We start from the raw sequence: 22,849 nt of genomic DNA, 5'->3' as shown, positions 1-22,849 counted from the left end.
CGACAAAGGGTCCAGGCCAATTGGCAAAAGAGGTATTGTAGCTGGAGTTATTTGTTTGCTAGTCGAGAGATGCACCTGGCTCGAGGCTAACTGGTGCTAGCTTCGGGACAAGGGCGTTAGCCACTATAGCCAATCTGGTGCAAAGGTCCAGAGCTTACGGCAGGAATCCGGTGATGTAGTGGCTTCTAATCGTCTTAGTGAAGAGTCTGGGAGGCATCAGCTGTGTAGCCGAGTGATCATAGGGTCCACTAAGCAGGCCGGGAGATGGGCCTGGCTCAAGGCTAGCTTCAAGGCTGGGCCACTCAGTAGCAGCTAGCCAGCTGCAATTATCTGGTGTAATGGTCCAGAGCTTACGGCAGGAATACGGTGATGTAATGGAGAAAAACAGTCCGATATGCTCAGGGTTGATATCGCGCTGTGCAGACTGACAGGTACTATCCAGGCTAAAAGCGGCTGGTGTCTGAGCTAAAAAGGTAAAGGCCGCTAGCAGTGGCTAACAATGACTAAATAGCTAGTAGCTAATTAGCTGGTTAGCTTCTGATGGCTAGCTTCTGATGGAGGTTCTAGCTATAAGGTCTAAAAAAAACAAACAGATCCGTATCACATTGGGTGAGGCGGGTTGCCGGAAGGTATATGTAATTAAAAAATGGAAAAAGATATTGCAATACATTTTAATATATACAAAAAAAGATAACATTTTCAACAAACATCTTACTGCTACGCCATCTTGGATTACAAGATGACTCTGTTAAAAACCATTGGATTTAGCAAACTCTGAAATTATTTAGTGTTTCTGTGCCCACAAACTGTTTTCCCAGCGTAACATAAGGAGCCACTAAATGATACGTAGTTCGAGTGCATTTCAGAATACAAAAAAACTGTCCGACAGCAAGATCCTGTATTTAAGTTGAAGTTCATCATATGACAAGCGTAACGTTATGACTATAACTACTGTTCCCTGAAGGAGGGAAACTAGGTACAACATACTATTAAATTCACGCCTCGCTGGAAGCTCCGCCTTCCACTGTTGATGAGCGTGAGGCTCGGATTTATTCCTTAAATTTAACACCACTCTTCACCGACCCAGGAAGGGGTGTGGCCAAACAGGTGTTGCCCCTCGTTTCCCTTCTTCAGGGAAAACTAGGTATAGTGTTAGGTTCTAATTTTTCAGAATAAATAACTCACGGACACTAGAGAAGTTTAACCAAGTTTAATTATTCCCAAAGGGTCGTTACAGCTATAATTCAAACAAAAACATGTTCTCACCATCACAAGTATATATACCCCACTTTGGACACTCCTCCTTCTCTCCAATCCTTACATCTTCTGGGTCGACAGGAAGACGATAACAGGATACTAAACCCTTATTACTCCCTTCAGGGGATCTTACCTGACCTCCTGTCCTCAACCCCTCTTTCGCCTAATCCACAGATGTCCATCCGCTTCCCCTAAAGCAATCCTGTGATCTCCTCCCATCCACCAAGCACATTCCACAGCCACTGTCTTTCTACAGATCTCACTCCTTTATATATTCTGCGTCTGACCTATCATGTCTTTAATATCTCAATGTTCAAAGTTTAGCCCGAATCCAACAATAGTCATAAAGTTACACTCCCTTTCAGTTGGTCAACTTCGGTACAACATACTATGGGGAAATAAAATCATTCCCCAACCGACCCAAACGGATACTAAATGAAACGGCCCCTGGCAGACCACCCAGACCTGACCATACAAGATGCAGCAGTTTTGTCAATTTATTAATTGTGTTTTGTTTGAAACACTCCTGTCAATGTTGAGTAAGGACGCACACCTGATTACCCATATAGAAGTAGGATTAATCTAGCTGGCCTGCACACAAATGTAGGTTTATAACTGTGCCCATTTGGGGATGTCTGATAGTATTTCTCATTGTCATAACGCTGCACCACTAATGAGTTGCTGAGCTTCTCAAATACATTTTTTCTTCACCTCCAAACAGCAAGTAAACAAAGTCTAATCAAAATCAATTGCGAATGACAATAGTTCCTCAAAGTATTTTCGTAAAATATTTCCAGCTCTCGCCCTTCCGATAACCACTCGGCATAAAAAGGGAAAACGTAATGCTCTGATCCAGTGGAAATGTCATAAAATACCTGATTACTTCTTATCCATTGCACAAATAGCCTACAGCTGATTACTGTCCAGAACTCACTGGAGCAGGAAACTGACGGCCTAGAATATTTTATACAATGTTGCAAGCTTGCTATCCGAGTTTCCTGACCCAGTTGATAGTTGATACAATGTTTCAAGTTTGTTGTAGACAGGCCATGTGCTGCCAATGTGATTTCTAGGACATTTATTTCTATCAGGATATTTTCTACCTGCAGAATGCAATGTTTTTATTTGTTGGCTTTATGTAGGCTATCTTTACATAGTTGGCAATGTCAATAAAAGTTACTTTTAGATTTGTATAATTTTCCTTTTGATAGAATGTAGATTAATCACAGACAATCATTTTGAGATACTATTATAAATTAAATGAAACTGTTCCAGTAAAATGTACATATGAAAATCATAACTGGCACCAGATCAGTAGAAATGGTCAGATAAATTGGCACTCCAACTGGAAAAGGTTGCAGACTGCTGGTGTAGTCTATTACTAGTCTATTAGTCTATCTATCTGTAGACTATTAGTCTATTACTGAAAACTTCAGGAGCAGAACGGCAGAATTTACGAAGTCCAGCAGCGGAGGGGGAATCCTGCTGGTCAGGTTGTGTTGACGACCGGCTCCCTCTGGTCAGGTTATGTTGACGACCGGGGGTTGTATTGACGACCGGCTCCCTCTAGTCGGGTTATGTTGACGACCGGCTCCCTCTAGTCATTTGTGTGTATAATTTATTTAATCAAACAGCGTGCTTAAAGCATCAGACAAGTTCAGTACATACAGATTTTATAAAAACACATGGGGCGATTGGTAGAAAGAACAGATGACTCTTGGTTGACCAAGATGTATTTTAGTTGGGGACAGCACTAGAAACATGATTTTGGGGCTCCCGAATGGCGCAGCGGACACTGCATCTCAGGGCTTGAGGCGCCACTACAGACACCCTGGATCAAATCCAGGCTGTATCACAACCGACCGTGATTGGGAGTCCCATAGGGCGGCGCACAATTTGCCCAGCGTCTTCCGGGGTAGGCAGTCATTGTAAATAAGAATTTGTTCATAACTGACTTGCCTAGTTAAATAAAGGTTACATTTAAATAAATAAGTAAATAGTGTTTCATGACAAACCATTTTTTACAAATCCGTCAAGGCACCAACTTTGAGAAGGGTTTAAAACAAAGGTTTCAAACCAATTCATGAATGTAATTGCATCTAGGTATGTCTTGCCATTAATGTAAAGGCATGAAAAAAAATTGGCTGAATATTATACAATGACTTATCAACAGCTCTAATAATTTGCCTCCACAGGAAATCTTCACTGGCAATTCTAGAATGTACTATATAGCCTAGAAACCTGGTTAAACTATCATTATGACATCATGGATGAATTCTAGAATATACTATATAGCCTAGAAACCTGGTTAAACTATCATTATGACATCATGGATGAATTCTAGAATATACTATATAGCCTAGAAACCTGGTTAAACTATCATTATGACATCATGGATGAATTCTAGAATATACTATATAGCCTAGAAACCTGGTTACACTATCATTATGACATCATGGATGAATTCTAGAATATACTATATAGCCTAGAAACCTGGTTAAACTATCATTATGACATCATGGATGAATTCTAGAATATACTATATAGCCTAGAAACCTGGTTACACTATCATTATGACATCATGGATGAATTCTAGAATATACTATATAGCCTAGAAACCTGGTTAAACTATCATTATGACATCATGGATGAATTCTAGAATATACTATATAGCCTAGAAACCTGGTTACACTATCATTATGACATCATGGATGAATTCTAGAATATACTATATAGCCTAGAAACCTGGTTAAACTATCATTATGACATCATGGATGAATTCTAGAATATACTATATAGCCTAGAAACCTGGTTACACTATCATTATGACATCATGGATGAATTCTAGAATATACTATATATCCTAGAAACCTGGTTAAACTATCATTATGACATCATGCATTGCCAGTCCTTGTATTCATAGTGTAGTGAATTCAGGGGGAAGCCCTGAGCTGAACTCAAACCTGGGTCCAGCGACTGTCAAGCCAACACTTTATAACTGTTATGCCAAGATGTCTGAACTTCTTGACGAGGTCGCTAGGTGTTGGGTTACGGTTGCTACAATAGCTTTCTCTATGAATTTGAGAGTGGTTACATTTCTCCAGCCCCCATCCCTCAGCTGTTTACCAAACCAAGTCTCTTGGCAGCCATTTTGTTGCTGTTTAAATACTAGGTTGTCCCATTAAAAAAACACACATCAATCAACCAATCTGCAGTTGAAACAATAACACAGCAGTCATTCCACCACTGTTTTGGTAATAAGATGATGATGGGCCTGGAGACATTTAACTACTCTCAAATTCATAGACAGACCTATGGATGCAAGGACTGACCATCCATGATATCAACATTATAGTTAACCATGTTGAGGCTATACAGTGTTGGTTTACATTGTTTCTAGACATTGGAGTAAAAAAAGCTTATTTTGGGTTCTGATGTGGTACAACAGTTGAACTAAGCTCATGAGGCATGTGTTATATTCTTCAAGAATCAATGGCTATAAATAAATAATTTAAAAGTCAAAATATGGATGTAGCAATTGCCGATTTCCCCTTTAACACCAAACATCAGTTCAACAACTGCAGAGTTTGTACCTCTGTTTTTAAGACAGTACTTACCAGTGGTAATCACGGCCCGGTTTCTCAAAACCATCTTATGGCTAAGTTCATCTTTAGAACCACTGGATGCCTTAAATTGCGTTTGGGAAATCGGGCCCAGATATCCAGTTTCCTCCTCCTCTTCTTCCGATGAGACCGTAATCTCCCCCTCCTCCGCTTTCACTTCAAAAACTGAATCCTCCTCATCTTTTACTGTAACACCCTCCTCCTCTTTAACTCTGAACGCCTCTTCTTTCACTGTAAAGTCTTTCTCTTCTTCTTTCCCTGTAACAGCCTCACCCTCTACTTGTTTTTGTATTGTAACATCCTTCTCTTCCTCCTCCTCTTTGATGAGAGCTTCTTTCTCCGTCCAGCAGACCGTCTCTTCTTCAGCAGGAAGAGAGTAATTTAGTGAACTCATGGTCGGAGATGTTAGCTAGCTAGGCTAATGCTAACTTAACCAGCCCGCCAGCTGAATAATAACAACAACACCGTAAATATGAAATGAAATAGGATAACTAACTAACTAGACGACAGAAGAGGGTTTAAAACACAGTGGCTAATATACACTAAATCGTCTAAAGAGCTTTATGGGTTCGGCTATTTTGGCTAGCAAGCTACCGAGGTGGCGGACTAACTGTTGCTGCTGCTGAAAGAAGCGTTCCGTCCACTAGATTATACGTCACACTAACAGCATTGCGTTCCGTCCACTAGATTATACGTCACACTAACAGCATTGCCTTAAAATCGCACACCGCCATCTGCTGACTGGAGTGGGTAACGCTTAGTCTGAACCTCTGACTGCGAAGGAGATGTGCGATTTTAAGACAATGACGCTAGTGTGACGTAAAATATATATTATAATGTTCAGACAAAAAGTTAGTGTAGGAAGCATGAGTTTTTACTCACCAGTGTAACAACACAGTGTGGATAAAGACTTAGTAACTGAGTTGTATTGAAGATCTGGTTACCTATAAGCACAACCAGTTATGTTTTTGTGTTATCACATATGTATTAATTTATTTTGGGATTCTGGGTAATCCACAGCAGATTTATGGAGAATTGCTGTGGGTGAGTTCAAAATGGAATAGTCCCGGGATAGAAATATATAAAGTTGACATTACATCATAAAATCCACCTTTTAAATCATACATTAGCAATTTATGTTTTAGTAACTACTGTTGTTGGTTTGGCGTCAAATAAGCCTCTCTTTATATGTTACTTGCCAAATCTCAGTTTTCCATGTGGGTTTTATGCTAAAGTTCCCTCTTTCAAGTTGGTATCTAACTGGAAAATGCATCTTCTTTAGGAGTGCTATTTTTACCCTGTCGACTACTGATCATTCATCCACACTGTGTGTCTCATCAATGCAGGTCATTTATGACAAATGTATAAAGTATATGTTTTATAAACTCATGAACACCAGCCAGTTTTTTAGCCCGGTTTTGTTAGTTTAGGTGTATTATACTTCTTCGCCACCAGAGGGGGACATTTAGTCATTTCCAGGTTAATTTGATATATTTTGATAGTAAAATGGATGACAGTTTATTCTGATGTAGTGAATATGAGACACATGGAAACAATTGATTCATTTATTATAGTAAATTAGGAATTAGTAGGAATTGTTAAATCCACTATACGATCACAATAACTTTGGTAGACACTTCAATAGTTTTTTTGTTAGTATATTATAGGGCAGATTTATGGAGAATTGCTGTGGGAGTGCTATTTATATCCCGTCACTACTGATCATTCATCCATACTGTGTGTGTCCCATCATTGCAGCTTTGGAAATAAATTAACTATCCATCCATTGCTCCTTCCTGTGTTGACTCACTGACTTGAGAGACCAGGAAGGTCACACTAGCTCGATAGGTTGATATCTAGCTCAAGCTTCACCTCATGCTTTTCATTAACTGTGTGGTTGTGTTATCTAGTGGGAACCCGTTAGCACGGTGGGCTCTGGTGACTTCTTGCCGTGGGCTCAAAACGACAGAGGAAATCAACCTGCTTGCTCCTTTTTGTTTTGTCAACTTTTCGATGGGGATGTTATGTTTGATACCGGAGGTACGAGGCCTTGAAAGCATTAAACTTCAAAGCAGTGTGCTGATGCCTGTATCACTTTATCAGCAGCACGTCATCAATGACGTCTGAAGATTCGTTTCATCGAACAACCACCTGATTGGTTTGGTACTGGGCTGGTTCGACACTGCAGGCGACTGCCAACTGACTGATTTACAAATCACCTTACATCATAAATAACTACTCATTATTATTTATAAATCAGTCAGCCAGTCACCGTTTACCCACAACGCAGCATGGATTTGATGCCCTCGAACACGGCCAGTGGTTTAATATATGACATAATGGCTACGCTGCTACGGCATGTGACTTCATCTATAAAATGTGGCTGTTCTAAATTCTGTGTCGCTCAAAGCCTTGAGTAACTAACCTATTTTTGCCACAATTGGCTGGAAAGCATCAATGCTTCAGGAAGCTTTGTTTCCCCATGCTACTTTTCAGTATGTTCTCTGTGAAGTAGACTACGGGAGTTTTGTAACTTTTACAACCCTGGCTTACTGCTAGCGCGCTAGCTGACTGACACCTGTAATCTTTATATTTTGGATTTTGGGGATTTTCCCTGACATCATTCTGTTTGTCTCTTTTGATGTGCAGTTATGTTTTTAGTTGGGTTTTGTTAGTTGGGTTCTAACTGGTCTCCGGTAGTTGGGCTCCAGCTCGCTGACCATAGCTAGTTGACTAAATAGCTAATGTTAGCGGGCTGGCTAAGATAACTGCATATAGCTAACGTTAGCTGGCTAAGATAACTGCATATAGCTAACATTCTTTGATATTTGGTTAGATGGTGTTATGTATTCACAAAACTTTGGTATACTTCAATCACTCAAGTCACGAGTGCAACGATTGGTTTAATTTGAAGTTGTACATTTGAAGTTATTTCTGTTGTAGTTTACATCATAGGTAATAGGCTGGTCCTCCATATTACTTCACACCTGACTTTGGCATTCTTTTGAATTCTGATTGGTTTAATGTAATAAGGTGTAACTTTGCATTGGGACTTAAAACATATATTTCATTTGATATTTTATAAACATACACATACAAATTACAACATCATCCAAACATTAACTACATCACACCTGCCCAGACCCACTAGAACACACCTCCATCTCCATTAACTACATCACACCTGCCCAGACCCACTAGAACACACCTCCATCTCCATTAACCTGTCTAGGACTGGGGTGCCGCTAGCGGCACCCCCCCCCCCCCCCCCCCACTGAAAAGCCAGGGCGCGAAATTCAAAAAAAATATTTTTTTAAAATATTTAACTTTCACACATTAACAAGTCCAATACAGCTAATGAAAGATACAGATCGTGTGAATCCAGCCAACATGTCCGATTTTTAAAATGTTTTACAGGGAAGACACAATATGTAAATCTATTAGGTAAACACCTTAGCAAAAGAGACCATTTTTTCTTTGTCCACCAACACCACTAGCTATCACCAATTCGGCTAAACTAAGATATTGATAGCCACTAACCAAGAAAAAACCTCCTCAGATGACAGTCTGATAACATATTTATGGTATAGGATAGGTTTTGTTAGAAAAATGTGAATATTTCAGGTAGATATCATAGTTTACAATTGCACCCACCGTCACAAATCGACTAGAATAAATAGATAGAGCAACGTGTCTTACCTAATTACTAATCATAAAACATTTCGTAAAAATACACAGCATACACTAATCGAAAGACACAGATCCTGTGAATACAGACAATATTTCAGATTTTCTAAGTGTCTTACAGCGAAAACACAATAAATCGTTATATTAGCATACCACATATGCAAACGTTACCCCAGCATTGATTCTAGCCAAAGAGCGCGATAACGTCAACATCGCCAAAAGATATTAATTTTTTCACTAACCTTCTCAGAATTCTTCAGATGACACTCCTGTAACATCATATTACAACATACATATACAGTTTGTTCGAAAATGTGGATATTTAGCCACCAAAATCGTGGTTATACAATGAGAAAAGTAGCCGAGCTGGTCAGAAAATGCCGTGTGCCATATTAGACAGTGATCTAGTCGTATACATAAATACTCATAAACGTGACTAAAAAATATAGGGTGGACAGCGATTGATAGACAATTTAATTCTTAATACAATCGCGGAATTACATTTTTTAAATTATCCTTACTTTTCAATACAGTTTGCGCCAAGCGAAGCTACGTCAAAAAAGATGGCGTCCTAAGCCACTAACATTTTTCGACAGAAACACGATTTATCATAATAAATTGTTCCTACTTTGAGCTGTTCTTCCATCAGTATCTTGGGCAAAGGATCCTTTCTTGGGTCTAATCGTCTTTTGGTGGAAAGCTGTCCTCTTGCCATGTGGAAATGCCAACTGCGTTCGGCATGAACTGGAAGCGTGCCCAGAGATTCACAGCGTCTCAGAAATAAATGTCCCAAAATCGCACTAAACGGATATAAATTGCTATAAAACGCTTTAAATTAACTACCTTATGATGTTTTTAACTCCTATAACGAGTAGAAACATGACCAGAGTAATATTACTCCCTACACTAATGCTTGGAACAAGTGCGGGTCGGTGGCCGCCAAGCGCATGACGCAGCAAGAAAAGAGTTCCTAGCTACAGGGTTTTTTTATTTATAGTGCCTGTGATTGCGCAATCGACCCCATTCAAATCGTCATCACGTAAAGGCATCCAGGGGAAGACGTAAGCAGTGTCCGTATACTCATAGGAATAACATTGGCCTTAAAACTGACTCCAGAACAGGGGCCAACATTTCTGAAATCTGACTCCATGTCAGGGAAATTGCTGTAGAATGACTTCTGTTCCACTTAGAGACAAAATTTCAACTCCTATAGAAACTATAGACTGTTTTCTATCCAATAATAATAATAATATGCATATTGTACGATCAAGAATTTTGTAGGAAGCCGTTTCAAAAATTACACGATTTCCATAAATAGTGACAACAGCACCCCCTAGCCTTAACAGGTTTTAACTACATCACACCTGCCCAGACCCACTAGAACACACCCCCATCTCCATTAACTACATCACACCTGTCCAGACCCACTAGAACACACCCCCATCTCCATTAACTACATCACACCTGCCCAGACCCACTAGAACACACCCCCATCTCCATTAACTACATCACACCTGCCCAGACCCACTAGAACACACCTCCATCTCCATTAACTACATCACACCTGCCCAGACCCACTAGAACACACCTCCATCTCCATTAACTACAACACACCTCCATCTCCATTAACTACATCACACCTGCCCAGACCCACTAGAACACACCTCCATCTCCATTAACTACATCACACCTGCCCAGACCAACTAGAACACACCCCCATCTCCATTAACTACATCACACCTGCCCAGACCCACTAGAACACACCTCCATCTCCATTAACTACATCATACCTCCATCTCCATTAACTACATCACACCTGCCCAGACCCACTAGAACACACCTCCATCTCCATTAACTACATCACACCCCCATCTCCATTAACTACATCACACCTGCCCAGACCCACGAGAACACACCTCCATCTCCATTAACTACATCACACCTCCATCTCCATTAACTACATCACACCTGCCCAGACCCACTAGAACACACCTCCATCTCCATTAACTACATCACACCTGCCCAGACCCACTAGAACACACCTCCATCTCCATTAACTACATCACACCTGCCCAGACCCACTAGAACACACCTCCATCTCCATTAACTACAACACACCTCCATCTCCATTAACTACATCACACATGCCCAGACCCACTAGAACACACCTCCATCTCCATTAACTACAACACACCTCCATCTCCATTAACTACATCACACCTGCCCAGACCCACGAGAACACACCTCCATCTCCATTAACTACATCACACCTGCCCAGACCCACTGGAACACAGCCAGCGCATTCATCAGCACCATTTTTTTTCTCTCCGTTGCCAACTCACTTTCAACTTTTAGATAATAAAGCATTTGACCTTTCTATTGAATTAACAACAGAGGATTGGTTGATTTCCAGGTTTAATTAAGTATAATATTTAAGATGATTTATGAGAAAAGTATCGTCCAACTCTGGGGTATCTCACTGCACCCTCAAATGCCATGTTTTGAAATATACAGACAGACAGATTAAAAGTAATTTTACATTGTATAACTGTACTTCTGACAGCCAACTTTCTAACTCCGCCCATAACTTTATGACATCATAACATTCCCAGAAGGATTATTGAGTCATTGTGAGTTTTACACTGAAGACATGACTCTGCCGTTGTGCTGTAGAATTTGTGGATTTTGTCTCTTGTATAATAAGGGTCTATCATTTGTCCCAACATCACAGGCCACAGACTTTGATGCAGTTAAAGACTTCCAAAATGTTTTCTGCAGTTTAAGATCAACTGAGTTTTTTTAATGAGGTTGATCATCAGGAGTCAGATGTGAAGGAGGAGGTTGATCATCAGGAGTCAGATGTGAAGGAGGAGGTTGATCATCAGTGAACCTCTAGGATTGTGGCTGGGCTGGCGTTTCCAATTCCAGCTTGGTCATATATTTTGATACATTGAATGTTGATACTGTGAACCTATGTTATATATTTGTACCTCCTGTTTCATGAAGTGATGTCACTAAGTACTGCCCCTATATATACAGTTCATTTGGAAAGTATTCAGAACCCTTCACTTTTTACACATTTTGTTACGTTACAGCCTTATTCTAAAATGGATTAAATCATTTTTTCAATCTACACACAATACCCCATAATGACATCACAATACCCCATAATGACAAAGCAAAAAGAAGTTTTTATAAATGATAAATTAAAAAATGTGATTTTCTTTCAAAAACAAGGACATTTCTAAGTGACCCCAATTTTTGAATGGTAGTGTAAATCACCTAATTACACCATGTAGGATCAGTATAGACCTAGTCTGTTCATTATATACATCTACATGATGTATTGTTACACCATGTAGGAGCAGTATAGACCTAGTCTGTTCATTATATACATCTGTTCATTGTATACATCTACATGATGTATTGTTACACCATGTAGGAGCAGTATGGACCTAGTCTGTTCATTATATTTTTCAGAAATGTTTTATGATGAGTAATTAGCTATTTGACGTTGGTGTCTGTAAATATTATGGCTGCTTTCTGTGCAATTTCGGATTGTAGCTGAAATGTAAACTATGGTTTATACATGAAATATGCAAATTTTTCGAACAAAACATATGCTATACAATAAATATGTTATCAGACTGTCATCTGATGAATTTGTTTCTTGGTTAGTGGCTATTTATATCTTTATTTGGTCGAATTTGTTATAGCACCTGATGGAGTAAGAAACTGATGGAGTTAGAAAAGTTGTGTCTTTTGCTAACGTGGTTAGCTAATAGATTTACATATTTTGTCTTCCCTGTAAAACATTTAAAAAATCGGACATGTTGGCTTGATTCACAAGATGTGCACCTTTCATCTGGTGTCTTGGACTTGTTAATGTGTGAAAGTTAAATATTAAAAAAAAATAGATTTTGAATTTCGCGCCCTGCACTTTGAGCTGTGTACCGGTGTCGGGCTGCCCCCGTAAAAGGTTAAGTTTGGGTCAGTCACAGTGGTCAGGTATTCTGCCCTTTCTCCGCCTCTCTCCCTTTTCACTCCCCTCTCTCCCTTTTCACTCCCTCTCTCCGCCTCTCCCTTTTCACTCCCTCTCTCCGCCTCTCTCCCTTTTCACTCCCTCTCTCCGCCTCTCTCCCTTTTCACTCTCTCTCTCCGCCTCTCTCCCTTTTCACTCCCTCTCTCCCTTTTCACTCCCTCTCTCCGCCTCTCTCCCTTTTCACTCCCTCCCTCTCCGCCTCTCTCCCTTTTCACTCCCTCTCTCTCCCTTTTCACTCCCTCTCTCTCCCTTTTCACTCCCTCTCTCTCCCTTTTCACTCTCTCTCTCCGCCTCTCTCCCTTTTCACTCCCCTCTCTCCGCCTCTCTCCCTTTTCACTCCCCTCTCTCCGCCTCTCTCCCTTTTCACTCCCCTCTCTCCGCCTCTCTCCCTTTTCACTCCCTCTCTCCGCCTCTCTACCTTTTCACTCCCTCTCCCTCTCTAAGAACTTCCCATTTGAATCAATAAGGATTGCAGTTGTGGGTGACTATCTGGGTGGAGCAGACTGGAAGGCTGGTATTCTGACCTGGGCTGGAGCAGACTGGGAGGCTGGTATTCTGACCTTGGCTGGAGCAGACTGGGAGGCTGGTATTCTGACCTGGGCTGGAGCAGACTGGGAGACTGGTATTCTGACCTGGGCTGGAGCAGACTGGGAGACTGGTATTCTGACCTGGGCTGGAGCAGACTGGGAGGCTGGTATTCTGACCTGGGCTGCAGCAGACTGGGAGGCTGGTATTCTGACCTGGGCTGGAGCAGACTGGGAGGCTGGTATTCTGACCTGGGCTGGAGCAGACTGGGAGGCTGGTATTCTGACCTGGGCTGGAGCACACTGTGCTGGAGCAGACTGGGAGACTGGTATTCTGACCTGTGCTGGAGCAGACTGGGAGACTGGTATTTTGACCTGGGCTGGAGCACACTGTGTTGGAGCAGACTGAGAGGCTGGTTGGCTGACCTGGGCTGGAGCAGACTGAGAGGCTGGTTGGCTGACCTGGGCTGGAGCACACTGTGCTGGAGCAGACTGGGAGACTGGTATTCTGACCTGTGCTGGAGCAGACTGGGAGACTGGTATTTTGACCTGGGCTGGAGCACACTGTGTTGGAGCAGACTGGGAGGCTGGTTGGCTGACCTGGGCTGGAGCAGACTGTGCTGGAGAAGACTGGGAGACTGGTATTCTGACCTGTGCTGGAGCAGACTGGGAGACTGGTATTCTGACCTGGGCTGGACCACACTGTGCTGGAGCAGACTGGGAGACTGGTATTCTGACCTGTGCTGGAGCAGACTGGGAGACTGGTATTCTGACCTGTGCTGGAGCAGACTGGGAGACTGGTATTCTGACCTGGGCTGGAGCAGACTGGTAGGCTGGTGCAGTGTCATCAGGCTGTGATGGTGGAGGCCATCCTGTTCTCGGGTTCTGCTTGTGTTATGCCAACCACCAGGTCATTATAACCACCAGGTCATTATAACCACCAGGTCATTATTACCACCAGGTCATTATAACCACCAGGTCATTATAACCACCAGGTCATTATTACCACCAGGTCATTATAACCACCAGGTCATTAGAACCACCAGGTCAGGGTTCCCTTGACAACAAGAAGTGTCTTACATTAACTTTCAAAGGAGGTGGGTGCCCCCTGGTGGCTGAACCCGAGATCAATTAGAGTTATTTTCAGAAAAACGACAGAGTCCCACTTCTCTGTCATTGCACAAACTAGAGAGGGGGAAAAAAGTGTGTGAAAACGAATAAAATAAATATGCATCAGACTTAATAAACTGCTATCTGGAAATGTTGAAAATGTTGACAGAGAGTGCGCCCCAGTCGGCTGAACCCGGGTGGGGGGGTTCCCCCTTAGCAAGCAATGGACCCCAGCAACCCAATGAAGCCATTAAGAACCATATTCAAAAATACACCTGGTAACCTGTTCAATCACCAGGCGCACGGCTCAACAAAGTTGAGTGTGAACTTCAGTTGCAGCTGTCTTTGATATGCTCAAAACGAACTAACTGCTATCTTGAAATGTTGAAAAAGTATTTTTAAATAATTATCCTATCATTTGAAAATTAGTTGAAAGGCTGAGGGAATCATCTCCTGAGAGGAGGTTGGAGATGATTCTCTTAGCCTTTCAACTAATTTGCAAATGCCTATTTTAAATAGGAAGCATATTTAAACACACTTTTTCAACATTTCAAGATAGCAGTTAGTTCAGTTTGATGTAAATAAAGACAGCTGCAACTTTATTTTATTAATTTTCACATATTTTTGGTAAAATAAATATTTTTGAAAATGAGTAAAATAAAGATGCAGCTATCTTTTTTTTACATCAAACTGAAGTAACTGCTATCTTGAAATGTTGAAAAAGTGTTTTTACATAATCCAGGCTGATCCCTCACCTTGATCACCTCTGGAGTTGAGGTTAACAGCCGATGTAATTTTTATGATGAAAATGAAAAAAAAAAAAAATATATATAATATAAATAAAATGAAGATGCAGCTGTCTTTGAAATGATCAAACTAAACTAACTGCTATCTTGAAATGTTGAAAACGTGTTTTTAAATAGCTCAGGCTGATACCCTACCTGAGCGCAAAAACTGGCACTTTAAAGGAGTCTAATTTTGTCAAAAATGCAAAAATTATAAAAATTTCAACTCACAGGTACATTAATAGACCAAACACAAACATCTGTCATCTCGAAATGTCCTAAAAAGGTTCTAAACGGGCCACCCGGGTCTACACCTGGAGAGCAGAAGGCCACATCTGCCCCAGAGGTGAAATCTCACCTGGAGTGCAGATACTTCAAGTCGACAGAGGAAACGTAAAACACCTGTCCCTGATTGAGAACCATATCAGGCTAAATGACAATGAACCTAAACATAGAAACACATAACATAGAATGCCCACCCCAACTCACGCCCTGACCAACTAAACACATACAAAAACAAGAGAAAACAGGTCAGGAACGTGACAATCATGGAATATTGTACATCATATTAAATATATTACTCTATTGTTATCATATAGAAACATCATGGACTATTGTACATCATATTAGCATCAAAATACATTAATGTTTCATTCAATTTCACATAATGAGGATATTTCATATTTAAAAGTACAGAAGTCAGAACCCATCACCTGCTATGTAAAAGAGACAGAAGAATGCACAATGGTCAATGCTATCTGGGATCCTTGGGACATCCCTACCCTAAACCCTACCTTAACCCCTACCTTAACCATTTTAAATGTCAACTTCAACGGGCTAGGGACGTCCCAAGGATGTGTAATTTCTCACCCCTTTTGGCTGTAGGAAAGTTAATTTCTCCTCAGGCACACACATTTGTTCTTTGATATTATGAAGGCAATTTGTGTCAAATGTACTTTTCCCCAATCATTCACCCCATCTCTTTACATTGCTTATTTATATTCAGTGGCCTGACTGCATCCAGACTGTCAAAGGCCCATCCTGGTAGATCTGAACCTAATGCAGCTTGGAGTGATCAGATGACAGAAGTCACATTTAGGTGCCAGGTGTAACTGAGGCCATAGATGCTCCATATCCATTACTTTGAGTGTTTTATATAATATGACTAAATGTGTTTGTTTCTGTGTTGCAGTAAAGAAATGGAACAGCAAGGCCACAGAACATGACATAAGCAGAGCTGTGGGAGACCACCTCAAGCCCCCTGGTAGAGCCGGGGGTGGTGTTTACCACTCCACCAGCAGAGCTGTGGGAGACCACCTCAAGGCCCTGGTAGAGCCGGGGGTGGTGTTTACCACTCCACCAGCAGAGCTGTGGGAGACCACCTCAAGCCCCTGGTAGAGCCGGGGGTGGTGTTTACCACTCCACCAGCAGAGCTGTGGGAGACCACCTCAAGCCCCTGGTAGAGCCGCGACACCTTCCTGTTCAAGTGAGCACATCACAACAAGGTGAGTCCAAAAATGTATTGGATGCTGCTCTATAAATGATGTACTATGCCAGGGAGATGTGTATACTGTAGCTAAGAAAGTAATACTAAGTGTATGTTGTGTAGTAAGGTGTTAATAGCCCATGTGCCTCACACGAATAATTTGGTCCCTTTCCCCTCTCATAATTTAGCCTACTGCTCTGACTTGGTGCTGCACATGTAGACTATAGCCTTTAGAGAAATGTCATCATCAAATATTGTAAGAGCTTTCAAAGTCTGCTTACATAGAGTTATGACTTGGTGTACAGGGAGAATACTGTAAGAGCGGGCCATAATCAACATTTCTAAAGTGCTGAACTAACGGTTATATTGACTGCGTCCGTCCAGCTCTCTCATTAATGTCTTCATCAAAATTACGGATTGCCTGTAGTCCACTTGTTGTCCCCTTATGCCATAGTTTGTACATCTCAATTGTCAGTAGAAACCACATTTGTTTAAGCAAGTCAGCCATATCAGCTATGTTTTTTAAAAAGGATTCACTCCATGGTGCTGAAAAGAAAGCTCTGCTGTTGGGATAGCTTTATGTCGACCATAACAGTTTGTGGGCACTGTTTGTCAAAGTTATAGTGCAATTAATGTATTGTTTAGTGTTGTGTTGTGTAGTGGCTTTGCTGGCATTCATATAAAAAAATTTGGGGGAGTTTTCCCCACCAAGATGTACATGCTGCAATCACCACTGGGTGAATTATAACACATCATCTATGGTTGATTCTAAATGAAACAGTCAACTCTGTTACAGTCAACCCTGTCACTTTATTTTGCACTTAATAGGCACTTGCTATAGTATGTATTTTTTAAACTTTTGAGATGGGAAAACATGTGTTTTATTAAGTTGAACATGTGCTCTTTATGACAGAATGTTAGAATTAGGTGAAATAAAAGTTACACTCCCCAAAAGGTACTCAACTGGTGGAATGAACCAAGTACTGAACTGGAGGTGGGGGAGCTAACGATGCGTCTACTGTTGCTCTCTCCTCAGATTCTTAGAGAAGCTATTTCAATCTGATATTTCTCCTACGGTCTAAAATAGATGTGTATAGAGGACTCCTCTCTAATATAACATGTCACACATTGTAGCAAACTGATGGAATGTTAGGTGTCTCATTGAAAGTCTAACATCTACCATGACTACTGGATGGTTCAATTCTAATAAATAACAAAACAATCCACACCGTAACAACAATATTGTTTTTTAAATGTAATGCTTTTATTAAAACGTAAAACTTTAATAACAAAAATGACATCGTCAAACATCACTGGCCTGACTTGAGCAGCTCTGCCTGGGGATGGAGCCAGTAACTTAGCTGCTACCGGTCCGGTCCAGGCTACCTGCAGACCTCCTCCCAGACCTCCTTTTCAGCACCTCCCCTTAACAGGTGAGGTGGTGGAAATGATCAGAGTTGCGTTCAACTTGAATAAAGATGAGAAACTCTGGTTTGTGGAGCCACTGGTCTGAGGGGAGGACTTCTGTTTAAACCATGTCCATTTGGGGATATTTTCTAGGACAGTAGAGGTGGTGAGCAGAGATGAATTTAATTAGGATAAAGATGAGAACCTCTGCTCTGGGGAGGAGAGTCACTGACCTTCGATGGTTTGTTGCCTGATAAAGAGGATACTTGCTGGCTTGAGGAGACGATCATGTTTTGTGGAGGAAATGTGGCTTGATGACTTAAAGAGGAGGAGGAATTATTGGGCGACACTTTTAATGACCAATGTAACCTCAGTGGAACTGTGGCTTCTTCGAGTTCCAGCTCTAGGCAGACAACAGGTCAGGAATGCTGTAAGACATCAGAGACAGGTAAGTATCTATATATTTACATGTTCCAGCTCTAGGCAGACTGCACGTCAGGAATGCTGTAAGACATCAGAGACAGGTAAGTATCTATATATTTACATGTTCCAGCTCTAGGCAGACAGCACGTCAGGAATGCTGTAAGACATCAGAGACAGGTAAGTATCTATATATTTACATGTTCCAGCTCTAGGCAGACAGCAGGTCAGGAATGCTGTAAGACATCAGAGACAGGTAAGTATCTATATATTTACATGTTCCAGCTCTAGGCAGACAGCACGTCAGGAATGCTGTAAGACATCAGAGACAGGGAAGTATCTATATATTTACATGTTCCAGCTCTAGGCAGACAGCACGTCAGGAATGCTGTTAGACATCAGAGACAGGTAAGTATCTATATATTTACATGTTCCAGCTCTAGGCAAACAGCAGGTCAGGAATGCTGTTAGACATCAGAGACAGGTAAGTATCTATATATTTACATGTGTGTTGCATGTACACTAAACCCTCACATTTGGATAATGTCACTTTTTAAAGTGACAACATATATATTAACAGTGTAAAACATGAATAGATGTTTAAACATTCTTTACCCCATCTTAATTCTCTTCCAGATGCCTGGCCTTTTCTTGTTCTTGGAGGTTGGCTCTGATGTTTCAGCCTCTTCTGGAGCTTCTAGCTGCTGGCTGTCTGGCCCCCCCTGTTGGTTCTCTGGCCACTCCTGCTGGTTCTCTGAACTCCCCTCCTGGATCTCTGCCCATGCCTGTTGCCTCCTTGGCCTTTCCTGGTGGCCATCTCCAGATCCAGTGGGCTGTGTTGTCTCCAGATAATCGTGGCTGTGTTGGGTGGTTAGACACCGGGTGTTGATTTGAGCATCAGCCTCCAGATTCATCTGCTCCAGGTAATGTCCCTTCATCTTCCCCCTCTCCTCCTTCAGTTTCTGATGAGTTTGTTTTTTAAGCAGGGACTGCTCTCTCCACTGCTTATTAAAATCCTCCATCTTCTTCCTTCTCTTCTCAGCCTTCAGCAGCTCCTTCCTCTTCTCCCTCTCTCTCTCTGCCCGTGTCATGGTGGCTGTTAGCCTTGTGTGTCCAGGGATGGCTGGTAGGGGAGAAGAAGTAGAGTTCACATTCAACTTAGGGATCTGGTATCAACTTAAATGTAATGGACACAGGGAATGAAGAATAGAAAACACAATTTAATCTCAATGATTCTTTACTCTTTTCAGTTGAGCAAGGCATGGAATTTGTCAATAAAGTGCAATAATTCCCGAATTGACCCTAAGTTGAACATGAGTCCCGAATGCCACCTATTCTTTGTATAGTGCCAGGGCATATGTGATCGCTTAGGGCCGCATGGCCACTAGTAGGGCATATGTGATCGCTTAGGGCCGCATTGCCACTAGTAGGGCATATGTGATCGCTTAGGGCCGCATGGCCACTAATAGGGCATATGTGATCGCTTAGGGCCGCATGGCCACTAGTAGGGCATATGTGATCGCTTAGGGCCGCATGGCCACTAGTAGGGCATATGTGATCGCTTAGGGCCGCATGGCCACTAATAGGGCATATGTGATCGCTTAGGGCCGCATGGCCACTAGTAGGGCATATGTGATCGCTTAGGGCCTCATGGCCACTAATAGGGCATATGTGATCGCTTAGGGCCGCATGGCCACTAGTAGGGCATATGTGATCGCTTAGGGCCTCATGGCCACTAATAGGGCATATGTGATCGCTTAGGGCCGCATGGCCACTAGTAGGGCATATGTGATCGCTTAGGGCCGCATGGCCACTAATAGGGCATATGTGATCGCTTAGGGCCTGATGGCCACTAGTAGGGCATATGTGATCGCTTAGGGCCGCATGGCCACTAATAGGGCATATGTGATCGCTTAGGGCCTCATGGCCACTAGTAGGGCATATGTGATCGCTTAGGGCCTCATGGCCACTAGTAGGGCATATGTGATCGCTTAGGGCCGTATGGCCACTAATAGGGCATATGTGATCGCTTAGGGCCGCATGGCCACTAATAGGGTATATGTGATCGCTTAGGGCCTCATGGCCACTAGTAGGGCATATGTGATCGCTTAGGGCCGCATGGCCACTAGTAGGGCATATGTGATCGCTTAGGGCCGCATGGCCACTAATAGGGCATATGTGATCGCTTAGGGCCTCATGGCCACTAGTAGGGCATATGTGATCGCTTAGGGCCGCATGGCCACTAGTAGGGCATATGTGATCGCTTAGGGCCGCATGGCCACTAGTAGGGCATATGTGATCGCTTAGGGCCGCATGGCCACTAGTAGGGCATATGTGATCGCTTAGGGCCGCATGGCCACTAGTAGGGCATATGTGATCGCTTAGGGCCGCATGGCCACTAGTAGGGCATATGTGATCGCTTAGGGCCGCATGGCCACTAGTAGGGCATATGTGATCGCTTAGGGCCGCATGGCCACTAGTAGGGCATATGTGATCGCTTAGGGCCGCATGGCCACTAGTAGGGCATATGTGATCGCTTAGGGCCGCATGGCCACTAGTAGGGCATATGTGATCGCTTAGGGCCGCATGGCCACTACTAGGGCATATGTGATCGCTTAGGGCCGCATGGCCACTAGTAGGGCATATGTGATCGCTTAGGGCCGCATGGCCACTAGTAGGGCATATGTGATCGCTTAGGGCCGCATGGCCACTAGTAGGGCATATGTGACCGCTTAGGGGCGCATGGCCACTAGTAGCCCCCGGATCCCCCCAAAACACGTTTTAGTGTGTGTTTTTTAGGAACTCTTTCTGGGTCTCTACTTAGTCTTGAGAGTTAGACTAGTAGATGACACAACTCTATCTGGGTCTCTACTTAGTCTTGAGAGTTAGACTAGTAGATGACACAACTCTATCTGGGTCTCTACTTAGTCTTGAGAGTTAGACTAGTAGATGACACAATGTACCATTTAAACACGTGGTTGTTCCATCAGCAGTATGTTTCTTGTTATGCCAGTCAGTCACTCAATTAGCCATGTCGGCTAACATATTCTTTACACAGTAGTTTTATATTGAAACAATGATGCAACATGATGACTGGTGTGGAACTGATGTGTGTAGAGGAGACTAAAGAGGATGATGTCATAAGCAGAGGGAAAACAGGTCTTACCTATGTGGACGATCTTATAGCCCTCCTCAGCTTCTCTCTGATAGGTTCTCTCGATCTTCTTGAGGTTCCTCTTCTCCCACTTCTTATTTATCCAGCCCACAGCTCTCCTTCGGATACTTTTATCAGGTGGGAGAATGTCCTTCTTGTCTTCTTCCTTTTCCTCCTCCTCCTCTAAGTCACCCCTCTTGTAATTTTCAAGGAATTCCCTTCTTTCCTCTTCCACCATCTCCTCTCTTCTGTTTGCCTCTATTATCTCTCTCTCTCTGATTAAAGCTAAATGGCCTTTAACGGCTCTCTTTCTCTCCTCCTCTCTCTCTTCCTCTCTCTGCCTCTCCTCCTCTCTTAGTCTGAACATTTCTTTCTGTCTAGCAATTTCAATCTCTTGTTTTTTATCCTGCTCCTCTTGTTGTCTTGCCCTCTCCTGTTTTCTTTCCATCTCCAGCCGTCTTTCCTCCTTCTCCCTCCTGATTTGTTGTCCTATTTCTATGTGTTCTCGTTCCCCCTTCAACACTTCTAACCTTCTCTCTTTACGTCTATTGAAGACTTCCCGTGCTTTTGCTTTAACATTAACTACTACATGTTTCTTCATGCTTACTTCCTTTGCTCTCTCTTCTCTTTCCCTGTACTCTTCCTCTGCTTCCTTAATCACTTCATGCTTGTCTTCCATCTCTCTCTCCTGTTCTATCTCCAGTTCATTCTGTCCCTCAATTTCCCCGAAAATATTTTTCTGCCCCTCCTTTCTTCTTCCTGCTTCCTCCCTCTCTCTCATGATCATCTTTTCTTTCTCCATCTCTTTCTGTTGCCGATCTTTTAATTCCATCTCTCTCTGATTCTCATTGTCTTTCTCCCTTTCTTTCTCCTTCTCCGTTTGTTTTTGTCTCTCCTCTTGTTGTTGTCCTCTGTGTATCTCTTCTATCTCTCTCTGTGTATTGTTCTCCCTCTCTCTTTCCTCCTTCTCCATGTCAATTTGCTTCTGTTTACATCGTTCTTCTTCATTCTCTCTTTCAATCTCTCTCTGTCTCTCTTCTTCTCTTTCCATATTTTTCTGTCTCTTCTCCATTCTCTTCCTTTTGATCTCTCTCTGTTTCTCTTTTTCACTCCCTCTTTCTTCCTCTTCCATCTCTATGTGCTTCTGTTTGTGTCTCTCCTCTTCTTCTTCTCTCTCCATCTCCTTCTTCTTCTCATCTTCTTGTTGTCTCTGTTTTGGTATTTTCTCCATTCTCTTTCTTTCTATCTCTTTCTGTTTGTTGTTCTCACCCTCCATCTTCTCCTTCATGTCCATTTGGTTCTGTTTCCATTTATATTTGTCTGTTTCCATATTTTCTAATTCTATCAGCTGTTC

The 22,849-nt window shown here is 42.3% G+C and overlaps 1 protein-coding gene across 1 annotated transcript; it reads right to left on the bottom strand.

Moving 5' to 3' along the window:
- Positions 1 to 18,898: 18,898 nt before the first annotated feature.
- Positions 18,899 to 22,276, bottom strand: LOC120042302 (trichohyalin-like). Its single transcript, XM_038987125.1, has 2 exons — positions 21,508 to 22,276; positions 18,899 to 19,464 (listed from the first exon to the last, which is right to left on the bottom strand). Exons 1-2 carry the CDS (start codon positions 22,274 to 22,276, stop codon positions 18,953 to 18,955), a joined length of 1,281 nt encoding a protein of 426 aa, XP_038843053.1. The 3' UTR covers positions 18,899 to 18,952.
- Positions 22,277 to 22,849: the final 573 nt, after the last annotated feature.

Source organism: Salvelinus namaycush, unplaced genomic scaffold (assembly GCF_016432855.1).
Source record: "Salvelinus namaycush isolate Seneca unplaced genomic scaffold, SaNama_1.0 Scaffold65, whole genome shotgun sequence".
Classification (NCBI taxonomy): Eukaryota; Metazoa; Chordata; class Actinopteri; order Salmoniformes; family Salmonidae; genus Salvelinus; species Salvelinus namaycush.
The sequence above is the reverse complement of the archived record's forward strand: the minus strand, read 5'-3'. Positions and strand labels throughout refer to the sequence as shown.